At 38.9% G+C, this 15,106-nt stretch overlaps 1 protein-coding gene across 10 annotated transcripts in view; it reads right to left on the reverse strand.

Annotated features, from left to right (window-relative positions):
• Nucleotides 1-15,106, reverse strand: part of LOC122790166 (serine-rich adhesin for platelets-like) — a 475,884-nt gene that overhangs the window by 89,417 nt on the left and 371,361 nt on the right. For all 10 annotated transcript variants that reach the window (XM_044057773.1, XM_044057769.1, XM_044057768.1 and 7 more), the window contains 2 exons: nt 6,822-6,905; nt 4,506-4,589 (listed from right to left, as the gene is read on the reverse strand). In XM_044057773.1, the coding sequence (XP_043913708.1) occupies nt 4,506-4,589; nt 6,822-6,905 (168 nt within the window). The remainder of the gene's footprint in view (nt 1-4,505; nt 4,590-6,821; nt 6,906-15,106) is intronic.

Consider the following 15,106-nt stretch of genomic DNA (forward strand, 5'->3'; position numbering starts at 1 on the left):
GCATGATACAAGAAAAGGGTTAAGGGTGAAATGTATGTGAGAGAAGCGACAGTATGTGCTATACAATGTCCAGTAGTCCAAGTATGATTTGATGGCCTTAGGAGAGGTAAAGGAGCTTTCTTAGGTAGCAAAAATGTATGGGTCATATGATGCAACAAGTACAGATGGCACTCTAGCAAACAAGATAAAGAGAAAGTCACAAAAGGGTGAATGATTGCAATAGGAGAGTTCAGTCTTACAGTAATTAACTGGCTGATGCCTGCATGTAGAGTGGTGAAGGAAGGAGGGGCAGCATAATTCTGAGAGTGCTGAGACTTAAATAGACAAGACTCCAACATGTCAGAAGGGAAGGAGTCAGTACATGGGAACAATTGGATAACATGTATCAGTACAGTTTCAGACTCTAACTCCAGGAAAATAACTGCCATTGTCATTGGCCTGATCATCTGACCTAAATGACAATGGCCACTTGGAGATACTCCTGGTTTAGGATGATCTAAGGATATTATCAGTCTCCAGCAAGTAAGAGAGATACATTGTTCACTTCAGTGCAATGGCTATTCTGTTATCATAGCTTGTCATGTAACCCTGTGTAGCTTCAAATTCAGCCTGGGTGAAATTCCTAAAATGAAAGGATAACCTGCCTGTTCAAGGTCCCTTGCTGAACATCCTGTGCAAACTGCCAAAAGATTATTCTCTGAGGCAATCACTCCTCTAATGCATGTTTTCATCTGCAGTCAAAGTTCACTGGTAGTGATTTAGTAAGTGCCAGGTTCTGTATTTTCTGCCCAACTGATGTTATATCAGTCAGAATCACTAGATTACACAGCTCACTAAGAGGGGATACTGCCAAGGACTTTTGCACTGCACCCTTCTTAACTGCCTCTAGGGTTATTTAATCTCCTACATCTGGCAATTTGCACTAGAGAGAAGTCACATACATTGTTACTGGAATATGTATATCTTTTCAAAATGGGGATAAGCTTTTACTTGAAGTTCTTTGTAGCTCTGAAGAAGTGCAGGGAACCATGCTGATCACTCAGTCATCTGGCATGCTTACAGGTTGGTCTCCATCAAAGCTGCCATACACCATCTCCTAAAGGAGCATTTATGGGACTCCTAATGTTATATTATAATTCCTGACTCCCACAAGAAGCATATTTACTTTTAGGTAGGAAAGTATTATAAAGGTCCCATGAAGGATGACAGCTCCCCATCTCATGGATCTTTACAACAGTGCCATTTACCAGAATAGTTAGGTTGCTATGCTTTACTCTCTAAATGACAGGTATTATAAAAAAAGTTGAAGATTTCCTTGACTTCATCTTTTCACTGATGAACTACTAAGGTCATAGGGAATTCCTATCAGTGATGAGAGTCTAGTCCATTTGTTTCACTAAGGCCCTCATAAACAGCAGAGCTCCTTCCAAACACCAGACTGCTAAATGTGGAGAATCTTTGTATAGAGATAGGCGCAGGATGCTTTTATAAAAACGGTACCAAGGTTTGTTATTCTTTATTAGTTTGGTCTCAATGCTACCTACTTTGCTGATATGGTTAAGACATTCTTGTCTTTTGCACATATCATATGCATTGCCTTAATACGGAATGTACAGAGTAATTTTCCTCTTACTTCCCAGCTTCACAGTTAATCTGCAGCAAGGTGTGATTTTATATGGATGGGCTTTAGTAGAATTAGACATAGATCTTATTTTATGGTAAGCTGAGTTTTCAAAAAACAAGCAAGGAAGCTGTCAATTACTTCTAATAAACGGAGGACTAAAACAATAAATAAAGTTTTCAAAATGCTGCAAATAAAGAAGTCAACAGATTATAGTAATGTATCCTTAAAGCACCCCAAAATAAGAAAGAACAAGGAACAGAAACCCAGATGCTAGATAACTGCAAATTGTAGAAAGGTATTTTTGAAAATATGGTGTATGTCGCCACATCTCTGAGCAAGAGTGAAAGTAGCTTATCTCAGGCCCCAGCTCACCATCATTGAACTAGCTGGCTTGCCCATGCAGAGATCTTTAAATTCATCAGCACTGCCTCTGATGATCATAAACAGGAGTAGCGTTTGGAATAATGTGGGTTCCAGGAACATGATGGAAAAAAGCCACATTCCTCCAGATGTTCTTCGTCAAAAGTCTTGTGCTGTCTTCCACACTGTCTTCCACAGGTATGTCCAGCTAATGATACATCACAAGCAACTAGTAGTAGCTAAATATGCTTCTGGCACTAATCATAGATGGGAATCACAAGAGAGTCACAGTGGACATCAGAGGAGCCTGAAGCATCTTCTGCTGGAAATTCATTTATATTGAGAGGAGACCAAGGAGAGGCAAAGACCAAGATCAACACCTGATGTGACGTCTGGAAGAGACAGGGGACCGGTCCTCAGAATCACTGGAGCAGCTGCCCTGGGAGATAGGCCTGAAAAGTGTGTGTCACAGATTTTTCCAGAAAATTGAAATAGGAACCTCATGGAGTTCAGAATTATCCCCTTAACTTGTACAGAATTACAGTGTTTTATTTCTAGTGTATAGCTCAAAGGATGTGAAGCAAATACAGGAAACAAAAACCAAAAATCAGAAACTGCACTACTGATCCAAACTCAATCAGAAGAACATATTTATTGGTGAAATATAAAGCACTTTCATCTCCAGATGTACTGACAATGAGACTTCATTCGACTTTCTGCCAAACAAAAGTGAGGTTCCAGACTCCAGGAGAAAAGACTTTAACAAAATGGAGAAGTGCCTCAGATATACTATAGAAAACAGCCATAACGGAGGGTTAGAGAAACAATAGGTGAAGATCAGTACTGCACTCACAGGACCAACAAGATCTTTGGAAGCAAGTATATGAATTAAACGAAGGAAAATACAACTGACTGTAGTTCTCAAATGCAGTAGCTTCAGTGGTTGGAGGAACAGATATAGTACTTAGGAAATGAAATGAAACACAGAAGGCGGAAGAGAGGTAGTAATAATAATTAAAGCAAAAGGAATAGGAAGGGCATTGAGAAATATTAAAGTCCAGACTGAGTAAAGGATAGTCAGTTTTAGGTTCATAATGAGATATCAAGTTTCTTATAGCTGAAACTCAGTATGTCATCAAATGTATCATAAATGTAATCTCTAAATACCTTAATATCACATACATACAACAATGTAAAACAATCAATAAAACAAGAAGTGTATTTATATGCACAATGGCTGCATACATGTGCCAACCCCAACAGAGGGCCCTTGTCGCCATATTTCCAGAAAACAGTAACACCAAGGCTGCACAAATATAGACTCGAGCAAAATTACAAAAAAATCATTTTTTTTCTCCAAGTCACTCAACTTTGGAGTCAATACTATACACACAGTATTAATTGCAGCACTGCAAGTCTCGACTAATTCAGACATAGAACAGGTAGTATTCTCACAAATATTAACAGAGAAAACAAAAATATTTTGTAGATACATAAAACAGAAAGGCAAAGGGAAGAAAAAGAAGCTTAACAAAAAGGATGGGGGAGGGTGACAAAACAGAGTACTGAAAAGGCAATGCTGTTAAAATGATTACTTCTTTCTATCCATGAAGGGTAAGAAGAAAGATTCACTAACTTCATCCAGGAGCAGGACTTAGAATAAAGTGACTGATCCCTTTTCTTTTCTCAGAGGTGAACTCAGTAAGAGCTTAAATAAATAAAATGCACAAGGCAGCTGTCCCTAATGGGATTCACAAAAGAATGCTTAGATGACTGAAGAGCGAACAAGTAATAATCAATAATTATTTGCACCATAAGAAGACAGTAGGGTTTCTGAAGAGTGCAAGAGGGAAGTTGTAGTTCATTTTCAAGACAAGAAAAACAGTATCTGGACACTACTGACTTGTTCATCTTAACTTCATATGTAGGCAAAACCATACAAAAAATGTTGAAGAAAAATATCAGAATATTTGGAAGTCAGAGAAATATAGGAGACAAAGCAGCATGGATTTATATCAGCAAAGTTAGAGTAGAAAACTTTATATTTTTGTTTCAGTAGGTATAGGTCATTATATTTAAAAGGGACTGTGTCTCTGACTAAATTTAGCAAGGAAAATGACATTGTAACATAATCAGTGAACAAATGAGGCTATTTTTTAGCTGCGGTAGCGTTGTTGCCTCACAGTAAGACGCTGTCCGGTTCGATTCTCAGCTAGAGTGTCTTCTGCGTGGAGACATGCGTGAATGGGCATACCTTCGTTGAAGGTTGTGCATCAGGCCTGGCAAGCCGGTACGTAAAAAATCAACTGCCAATCATTAGCGGACCGGAGTTCCGCTGTGGCGACCCCTAACCGGGAAAAGACGAAAGACACAAGCAAAACAAACAAACTTGAGATCCCACTTGTGTTATTGGCAGCATCTGTACTGGAACTATTTACTGAATTCTGAGTTATGTAGCTGGAAAAAAAACTTATTAAGAATAACATTTTGATTTTGAAGCAGTACTGTGGGTACAGTGTACCTTGTTGGCTCTGTAGCTGTTGAAATTGAGATTCTTGGTTGTTCTCTCACTGACTCTGTTGTTGTTATAGTCTCTGTAGTCCAGCTGTAAGACAAAGTTTAAAATATTTCACTATAAAACCAGCATTGTAGTTTTGGTTAACAAACAAATATACCTGGAGAGGACATCATTTGAGGTCATGCTTCAAAATAATGCATATGCATCATAAGACAAATGAGTGATATGAATTTAATGCCTGACTTACTTAGGACAAGTTCCCATTGCCCCATCTGGCTTCTGCATATTTATCAAAAAGCCAGCTTAAAAGCATTTTTGGAAGGGGGTTGTACCCTTGTACCACCCTATGGAAAAGATGTGATCCCTCAATCCCAATCTCTACATGTAGTAACTCTGAGTTTGCACCAAGATGTAAAAATGGAAATACATTTTTTTCCTTTTTCACTGCAACAGTGCAGCCTCAAAGGAAATATATTTAAAAATTGGGGGTGCATGCCCACATAGTCCCTCACCGATAAAAAAACATTCTGCCCCACTGTATATTCTTATATCTATCACACTGCAATATTTTGTCTTTCTCATGAGAATTAGTACACACATATAGCTAGTTGGTGGCTCATTGTGGTTAAGTCTTCTGCTTGACAACTTAAAGATCCTGCGTTGAATCTTGACCTCCTGTCACTATGTGCAGTTTTGCAAATTTGTCTGGGTATTCTGGTTTCCTCCCACATATCAAAATAAATAACAAAAAAAGTGTTGGTTAATTTGATACTCTGAACCCCCGACATATGCTGAAATTACCTCTGCCCTTCTCACCTGTGTCATATCTGAAAAGGTTCTGTGATAGACCAGGTTATTTACTTGATTATGAAATAAATACATTAAAATTGACAAGATTTCAGTAACTGACACTGCCATGTAGCTGAAACACTGGTCTGTCCTTAAGAAGTCATTTGTATATATCCTATGGGCCTTCACTACAGAATGTTTAAGGTATTACACCATGAAGACTCTAGCTTGGCTGTGTCTTTCTTGCAATTTCCACTGTACAAATTATAGATGTTATGCAAGGCATAAAGGATTTACATAATATATGACATCCCATTAGGAAGGAATCTTAAATATGTGTTATTCACTATAACAACAGTAGTGTACAAACATATACACTAGTCGTAAGGTATCACAGCAAAAACAAAAAAAAATGTTAGACAATGTCACCTAATGCAATATACTGTACTTTCCCAAATAGTTACATATAGTTACTTGGGGCAGTACAGTACACATATAGCTACATCATATTATAGTATGTTCAAGCCTTTGTTGGGAGTAATTTGTAAATATACTTCATCCTCTAGACATGACAATGGACCAGAGTTTATTATGTATTATGATAATGAGTTCTGGTGCTGTTCAAGCTCCAATCAGTGGGATCTCACAGCATCACTGTGTGTGGGGGCAGGACAAGTTAGGTTGTAGTAGCAGGTCTGCCTATACTGTGAGGAATTCCATTGTTGGCAGATATTTTCATACCATGCAATTGAGTTTTTATTTTTATTTAATCAATTAATCAATTAATTAATCAATTAGCATACTTATTTATTTATCACTGTGCTAATATTCTGTTGCGAAGCATATTAAGATGGGAGAGGTATGTCTCTGTTGCCAATCACAGTGCTGTTGGATTGTCGTTTCCCATGGGTTTCCACACTTAGAGTAGTTGCTACTGCACTGCAGTTTGTTTTGCGAATGGCATAATTTTTTGGGGGGGCGGGGTTGGGTTGCTTATATATGCCTTACATGGAGTACAGTGCCTACACAATGGTGTAGAAGATTATATAATGTTTTATCCCAGCATTTTACTTCTTTCATCAATCACAAAAGGGTTTGGTATGCCAGTGTTGGAAAAGTAAGGGTCAGGTCATAATGTCTTGTTTCTCTAAATTTCTAACTTGACAAAAATAAAAAAAAAATTAAAATAAAACTAAAGTAGAAAACAGTATGTGAGAGACGTTTACTGACCAGCACAACAGTGGAAGAGAGGAGTGGATATAGTCAGGTATTGCTGTTTCTGTTGCTACTTGTAATATCTGCAGGGATTCAAGCTGTGTAACTCAATTGCATTCCTATTTTTAACTTGGGTTTCCACTTGGAAGGTTAGGAATAACAACTGAAATTGCATTGGTTAAGACATTTCGGGTACCAGAACAAGACATATTTTTATTGTTATTGTGACTCCTATCGATAGAAATGAATAACATTTGAAGTTCTCTTCACTGTTGGAAGGTTAAATCCTTTAATGAATACTGTTTGTAGAGGTACCTTGATGGCTCCCTTTCTGTTGAAATAACGATTCTTGGTGATTCTCGTATTGTCTCTCTTGTTGTCACAGTTTCCGTGGTCCATCTGAAATACAAAGTACAAATATTTTCACTCTCTACAGTGAAAGCATTTGATTATATATGACTGAAAGAAACTTTACCAAAACACATCTCATTCATGTGAAAATGAAGCGAGCATCACCAATTTAAACCAATGTTTTTCTAAAGGCCTTTCCCTCATACTCTTGGCAATGCAGTTGGCAGTCCAGCACAGACTATAAAGGCTATGAGCTGCTAGCAATCTTCATCTAATAGTTCCTGAAAACAGGTATTTAACAGAATTCTGTTGGGGGATTTATCTATTTGACAAATTAACCTAAACAGTTCTGGGGAGCACTCAACTCCCTACTTTGTCCAGGCACTAAAAATAATCCTTGCCAAAACCCTGACAAGACTACCACTGAGCAACTTTCTTTAACTCTAACTTTATTGACATCATAGCAAAGCTAACCTCCACCTAATACTCCATCATCTCCCTGCCCAAACTCCTCCATATCTACTTTCACATTCACACCAATACTCACATCCACTATACAAAAACTCCTTCATAAACTCAAACCATGCACAAATGCTCCAGACAACTTACCGGCTGAAATTCTACAATTAGCTGCAAACTCCATTGCCTATCCAGTCAGTATACTCCTCAATAGAGGAGGCGGAGACATGTCCATATTCATTAAGGATATCCACACCTCCAGGTTAGTTGCTCAGCATAATGCATCTGAGATTATCCAAGTGCAACTAACTCTGAGCAAAACCGCAATCCAAATCGCAGCTTGCTACAGATCCCCCACCATGCCCCAGGATTCCCACTCCTCATTTCTTGATACACTGGAAAATATTAGGGTACAACCTAACACCCTAATAATGGGTGATTTCAACTACCCCACCATTAACTGGGAAAACTACTCATGTACCAACTCTTTTGCTCAATGTTTTCTGGAATTCATAAATTCCTATGCCTTGGATCAACTTATGCACACCCCCACCAGAGGCAGCAATATCCTAGACCTGGTCATAACCAACACGGGCGGCTGGTGTTCCACACCAGAGGTCAATTCCTCATTGGTCAGATCTGACCACAAGCTAATCACCCTAGACATCCACATCCCCCCCCCATTAAGGAAACCGCAGTAAAAAATTTTTCCAAAGCCAACTTCACACTTCTTAAGACAGAAGTGGCAAACTTCATGACACCCATGCAGATGGACAATAGAGGTATGACTGCTGAATCCTACACAAATGCACTTTATAAGCACTTACATAAGTGCATGGATCGTGCTATTCCTAACAGAACCATTATAAGCACTTACACAAGTGCATGGATCGTGCTATCAATAACAGAACCAAGATGTTATCCTCCAAAAAAAAGGAAGCCAATCTGGTGGTCCCATGCCATAAACAAACTCTATAACAGAAGAAAGAAACTGCTGCAAAAAAAGACTAAAATCCCATGATTGGAGGAACTCCCTGGTCAGCCTCAGTAAGAAGCTTAGATCCCTCATAAAATCCTCCAAAGCTAGTTACAAAAGCAAAATCTCCACTGTTTCTACAGACAACCACAAAGCATTCTATAGCTATGTCAAGAATCTCAATGTCAACACTCAGATCTGCTTTGAGTTACAGCACAATGGCACTAAATATACAGAACCAACTGATATTGCCAACATCCTAGCAGATAGGTTCATTGCTAACTTTATCCCCCCTCACCCCCTAAAGTTCCTGTAATCACAGCTGCACAGGTAAAAAACACACTCTCTAAAGCCAAGAACACAGCATCCATGGGACCTGACAACATCCCAGGCTGCGTTCTACACAAACTACAGAATGAACTGGCACCCCACCTAAGTACCATGTTGAATCATAGCCTCAACTCAGGCTTTGTACCCACTGAATGGCACACAGCGATGGTTATCCTACTCCACAAAAGGGGATCCACCACGGATCCCGGGAACTACCGCCCCATTAGCCTGATGAGCCTGATCTGCAAGGCCATGGAACTTATAAACAAAGACATTGGTAATCTCCTAACTCTGGACTCCACCCATTTCAGGTTTGTAAAAGGCAGATCATGTCTCCCAAACCTGGTAGACTTCTTTGAAGCAGTCACCAAAGATGCAGATGAGGGTAAGGTGATTCACACAGCCTATCTAGATCTTGCCAAGGCTTTCAACACCATCCCCCACTCTGGAATTATAGATAAACTCACTAAACTAGGTATAAATCCCTATATCACAAGATGGGTTGCCAACTGGCTCAATGACAGAACCCACACTGTGAAAGTAGCAGACTCCAAATCTGACTTCAGACCAGTGACAAGTGGAGTGCCACAGGGTTCAGTCCTGGGTCCTCTCCTGTTTGGTATCTACTTCTCTGAAGTACAGGCTAACACAGAAGGTCTTTTAATAATGAAGTTCACAGATGACTACAAACTAGGAGCCATAATTGAAACTCCTAATGATGTGGACATCCTTCAAAAGGGCCTCACTGAGACAGATGCCTGGTGTCAAAGCCATGGCCTCAAGCTCAATGCCAAAAAGTGCATTGTCATCCCTTTTGGTAAAAACTCTGTACCCATGAACTACCACATAAGCAGTAGTCTACTTAACATCAAAAGTGTGATAAGAGACATTGGGACACAGGTGGACAGTAGTCTCTCCTTTGATAATCACATCACCACAGTAGTCAGAAAATCCTTCTACGTGGCACAACTCATCACAAAAGGTTTCTCATCCAGGAAAAAAGAGGTAATTGTTCACCTCTACTCATCACTCATTAGACCCCATTATAGAGTACAATGCCCCTTTTGGTATGTACCTCACAAGACATCTACAACAACTGGAAAGGCCACAGAAATACCTCACAAAGAGGATTACTGGCCTCAAACAGATGCCCTACTCAAACCGTCTTAAAAAACTCCAGCTTTACTCCGTCGCATATTGCCTACTCAGAGGCAATCTCTGCCTAACATACAAATCTATGTCAAACCCAGAGCTGTTGGACATGCTCCACTTAAAGAAATCCCAATCCCACCAAGCTACACACCATAGGGACCTAAATCTTGTTAGCAAAATAAACAGAACATGCTGGAGGGATAGATTCCTGTCCCAGAGACTTCCCATACTCTGGAACAAACTATATCAAACAAAGCTCCTCATTAGCTCTCTTCAAGAAAAATCTTGATGATTGGATGGGAAATAGGAAATCCCGGGGATTACTTCTGTGGCTCGGCTCGACAGGGGCATAGGAAAATAAGTTTCTTGGGTGGCGAAAGCCAGAGTACCTTTTTGGCTAGGCTTATATAGGCCCTACAGCCAATAGCCTAGTACCTACCTATGAATCTATAGATCCATTAATGAGGCCACCATACCTAACATTTGGAAGAAACCATTTGTTCTTCCTCTACATAAATATGGCTACAGTTCTGATATCTCTAATTTCCAGCCCATAGCAATCCTCTCTCCACCTCTAAAATATTAGAAAAATGTGTTCATACTCAGCTTCTCAATTATCTCATTAATAACCACATCCTCTCCCCTACTCAGCAAAACTTCAGGCCAGAGCATAGTACCAGCACTGCTCTCATATCCTTTCTGGATGCAGTAAATAGGGCTTGAGATGCCAGATACTTAGTTTCCTCACTCTTCCTAAACCTCTCAAAGGCCTTCATTATGGTTTTCCATCCCCTATACTTACCAAACTCTCCAACTTAGGTCTCTCACCCCTCACCCTGGACTGGTTTTCTAGTTATCTCTCAGACAGGCAACAAGCCACCAAATGGCAAAAATCCTGCTCACCATTTCTGAAGACAACAGGTGTCCCCAGGGTTCAATACTAGGCTCCCTCCCATTTAACATATTCATCAATAACTTCCATACCACTCTTACTCATGGCACGGTTATCCAATATGCCGATGACTCTACCGTCATCTGCTCTGCCAAGACTGTGTCCGACCTGCAGCAACTTACCCAACAGGCCTTTCTAGAAACTGAAGCATGGATGTCAAGCAACCATCTCACTCTTAAACCTAGTAAAACCAAGCTGATAATATTTATCCCCCCCAAAACAATACCTCTCTCAACAGAAACAAATTCTCTGTCCATTCCCTAGCTAATACTAGCATTACTGTCTTTCCAAGTACCAAACTATTAGTTGCCATCATTGAGGAAAGTCTAACGTTTGACCTCCATATCCATAACAATATCAAAAAAAAATCAGAAACTAGGTACCCTGTATAGACACAAGCATTTCCTAAAATTCACTGCCAAGAAAGCTCTAACCTTTTCTTTACTGCTTCCATCTCTACTTTACGGTGCCTCCATCCTCATCAACATACAGTCCTCTCTGAAAACCAAATCTGACTCATGCTACAATAAGATCGACAAATTTGGAACTGATGAAAAATATTCATCCCATCACTAGTCTATCCCCACACTAACTAAACTGGCTTGAACTGCCACAGCACCTCACATACCTTCATCTAACTACTGCATATAAATTTATATACAAACCATGTATGTGCCCCTCTCAATTTTCTTTACTGTCAACCTATCATCCCAACAGACCTCTTAGATCTGAAACACATCATTGCTAAAAGTTGACATATCAAATCTCTCAGCTGGCCAAATAAACTTTGGAAGGCTCTCCCACCTTCTATTAGAACCATAAGTAATCTTGTTCTCTTTAAGTCTTCCCTAGGAAAACATCTTTCTTCACTCTGGCACTGTTCATGTGCTAAAACAAAACCTCCTTAAATATCTGCCTCCTCACTTTAAACCTCTCCCTTTTCAATCTCAATACTCCTTAAACCTCTGCCACATTATCTCACCACAACAACTGCATGAGCTCATACTCTAGCTGTTAAATCTTTGCTACTAACATCCACAACTAAATAACAATTAGTTTTCAAAGCTGCTTCACAATCTCCTAATTCTATCACTGTTAGTAATATGACACAAGGTAGAAGTGTGTAAATATGTATGTACCATTGAACCATTGGGACTACATTATTCCTAATGTAGTATGGCTGTATAAACACTGTATTAGTATCAACTTCAATGTTGTACTGCATTGTAACTGTATTATACTCTATAATACATTTTATTTTCTTGTATGTACTGTTATATTATGTTGGAGCTTTTCTCCCCGGGCCTCCACTGAAAATGGGCTCAACTAGGCCCAGTGTACCATCCTGGTAAACAAACGCAATCAGTCCATCAATCAGTCAATCAATCAATAAATAAATAAATAAACTCTGGCTGGTCTTCTTTGTGTTGGCTTTGAAACAAAGTATTGGTTGCAAGTCAAAATGATGAATTCTGGAGCTTATATTGAATGACTTGCTTTGGATAAATGACAAAAATATATGTGTGTGGGGGGTGAGAACTGCATTGATTATCATTGTAATTCTGAGTAGCTTGTGCTCTTGTATACGTGAATAATAAGTTACCCTTCCTGCCCTTGCATTATTCTGTATTAGGTTGGATTCTGCAGCATAGCACCAGTGTATGCATATCTAGGGACCTGTTTTATACATAGTGTTCAGACTTATATAGATGATTTGTGTTATTATCTGAATTTTAATCACCATGTGGATAATAGTTAATAGAAACTGCTTTTTCTGTGTATCATATCCTACCAATAATAGCAATAATAACTCCAGTAATTACAGAAAAAAAAATTCCAATAGGCTTAAAAAATAACTTTTATAATCAGGTGGCTAATAACCCACTTAAGGAAGTATAATATGCAATACTTACGCATGCAAGAACATAAGTGGCAGGACTTGTACTATATCTAAAAAATGCAACATACCAGTAAAGTGGAAAAATATAGTTCATGCAGGTAACAGTCACCAACAAACCACATTCATTATCACTATAAAGATACACAGCTAGAGTTACTGTATCACAAATTCAATAAACATTGCAAAAATTGACTTTAACTTCTCCAAGGTAGGTTGCCTTGGACCAATTTCTTCAGAATGAGATCTGACAGGATGATCTAATATCAAATTGCTATAGTGTTACTGCAATACAGAGGATTATGCCTGGGTCTCCAATCAAACCAGATTGCTATATGATCAAGAAATGGATTCAAGAAATTGCTGAAGATCATACAATACAAAAATTATGATCTGAGACCAGGTCCTAATTCTTTGTAATACATTATGAGTTCCAGCTGCCTTCATGACATCATTATCATCATCAGCCACCTATTTCTCATTTTTCCATGGAGTCAAGGTATACCACCATCATTAGTCAATGTGACCAAATCACCTAGAGCCAATGTTTACAGTGGCTTTGTGCTAGCAGTGTAGAAGTGTGAAGTGTTTAATTTTTAAAGTTGCTGGTTGATTACATGTGCCCTTCAGTTCTGATTGCCATCTGAGTGACAGTGAGAGATGTGTTACAGCTTTTACAGCTGTTTGCTGGTTTCTGATGCAGTTCTTTTGTGAGTACAATCTAGGTAGTAATAAGAGCATCACTTACTTGTAACAGCAAAGTACCTGTGGGTAAGAAACTCAGCATAAAAAGTTACAGTGAGGTTCTTAGACAAACTTGGCTATAACCATTTTTGGCTAATTTTTCAGAGTTCAGCCAGAATTCCCTATGTATTACAGCTTTTTTTGTAAATGTATCATGTATGGGAGAGTTACAATTCTCCTGCACAGGCTTATTTTTATTAGAATTGAGAAATATGAATGAGCTGTATATATTAAGCACTGATATAAAGACAGAAATAATTAAAATGTCTTAGTAAACAATGCTTAAAGGGAGCATCAGCATTCTATATGTATTGGATGTATCATTGTACAAATAAGCCTGCAGGTTCAGCAAATTAAAATATATAGATATAGATCAGTGTACTGCTAAACAGAAGCATTTCTATAATCTTCTCAGGAAAGTCCATGTTAAAAAAATGAAATACATGTTATCTTTGTGTCGATTAAAAGAGATGACAAAATGCTTTTGTACCTTATATATAAGCTGACTACAGCTTGGTTTGCAGTGTATCTGAAACTTTCTTTGTATGAGTGCATCCTTGCATGCATGATGATTTCCACTTTTGCAAATTAGAACAGTTAACTTGTAGAATCTCCATTACTTGATTATTAGGTAAATAACAGAATAATGTAATTAACTAATGGCATACATAACAGGGTGTCACATTTTTTTTGCAACAAATCAAACTATAGGCTAAATTAGTACAGTGTATCAAAACATGCTGTTGGTGTGTGTGAAGAGCAGAGAAGAACAACTATCCCTGAGAACAAGGGCTGAGATTTAGAAACTTTACTGCCCGTAGAGAAGCATTTTTACCACTGGCAGTAGTAGTTTCTGATTCAGACATAGCCCTACAGGAATACCTTACCTCAAAGAGGTGCTGCACCATGGGTGTCTGCCTCACTGGCCTATTGGAAATAGTAATAAGGATTCTGTGAGCATATGTTAATTAGCCATGTGCACTCTTAAGAAATGCCTGCAGTAAGTGCTTTACACTGCTGAGCAATTCACAGAAGCGCTCATCTGTGTAAATCCTTACCGTCAGCCTTGTTAGTTAACTTGGCAAAATGTTTGTGGTCACTAATTACTTTTAATGGGAGAGATCACATTAGAGGCAGGTGCTGGGGAGTTTCATGGATAGTTAGTGTTGGGGAAGTCTGCCTGTGTGTATATGTGTGGCTATGTATGTGAGGCTATGAAGGGGTGTGAGTGATGTAAAGTGAGCGTGTGTGTGTCTGGCTATGTTTGTGAGGGTATGAATGGGTATGAGTGATGTAAAGTGAGAGCACGTGCACGTGTCTGTGTGTGTGTGTGTGTGTGTGTGTGTGTGTGTGTGTGTGTGTGTGTGTGTGTGTTGATATGTGTGTGTGGCTTCTGTCCAGTTGCATTTAGTGAACAATAAAAAGAATGAAACATTAATGTCTAGCATTATTCAATGACTGTAATCATTCATAATTTACAAGAGGGGTGAAAAATTGCAAACATTTTATAAACTCAGCAAGAAGTAAGAGATATAGTGTCATATATGTGTGTGTGCATTTGTATGTGTATATGTGTGTGTGTATGTGTGTGCGCGTGTGTATGTGTGTGTGTGTGTGTGTGTGTGTGTGTGTGTGTGTGTGTGTGTGTGTGTGTGTGTGTGTGTGTGGCTATATAAGTGAGTGTATGAAGGGATGTAAGTGGTGTAGCGTGTGTGTGTGTGTGTGTGTGTGTGTGTGTG

Source organism: Protopterus annectens, chromosome 15.part0, assembly GCF_019279795.1.
Source record: "Protopterus annectens isolate FY-2018-M chromosome 15.part0, PAN1.0, whole genome shotgun sequence".
Classification (NCBI taxonomy): domain Eukaryota; kingdom Metazoa; phylum Chordata; order Ceratodontiformes; family Protopteridae; genus Protopterus; species Protopterus annectens.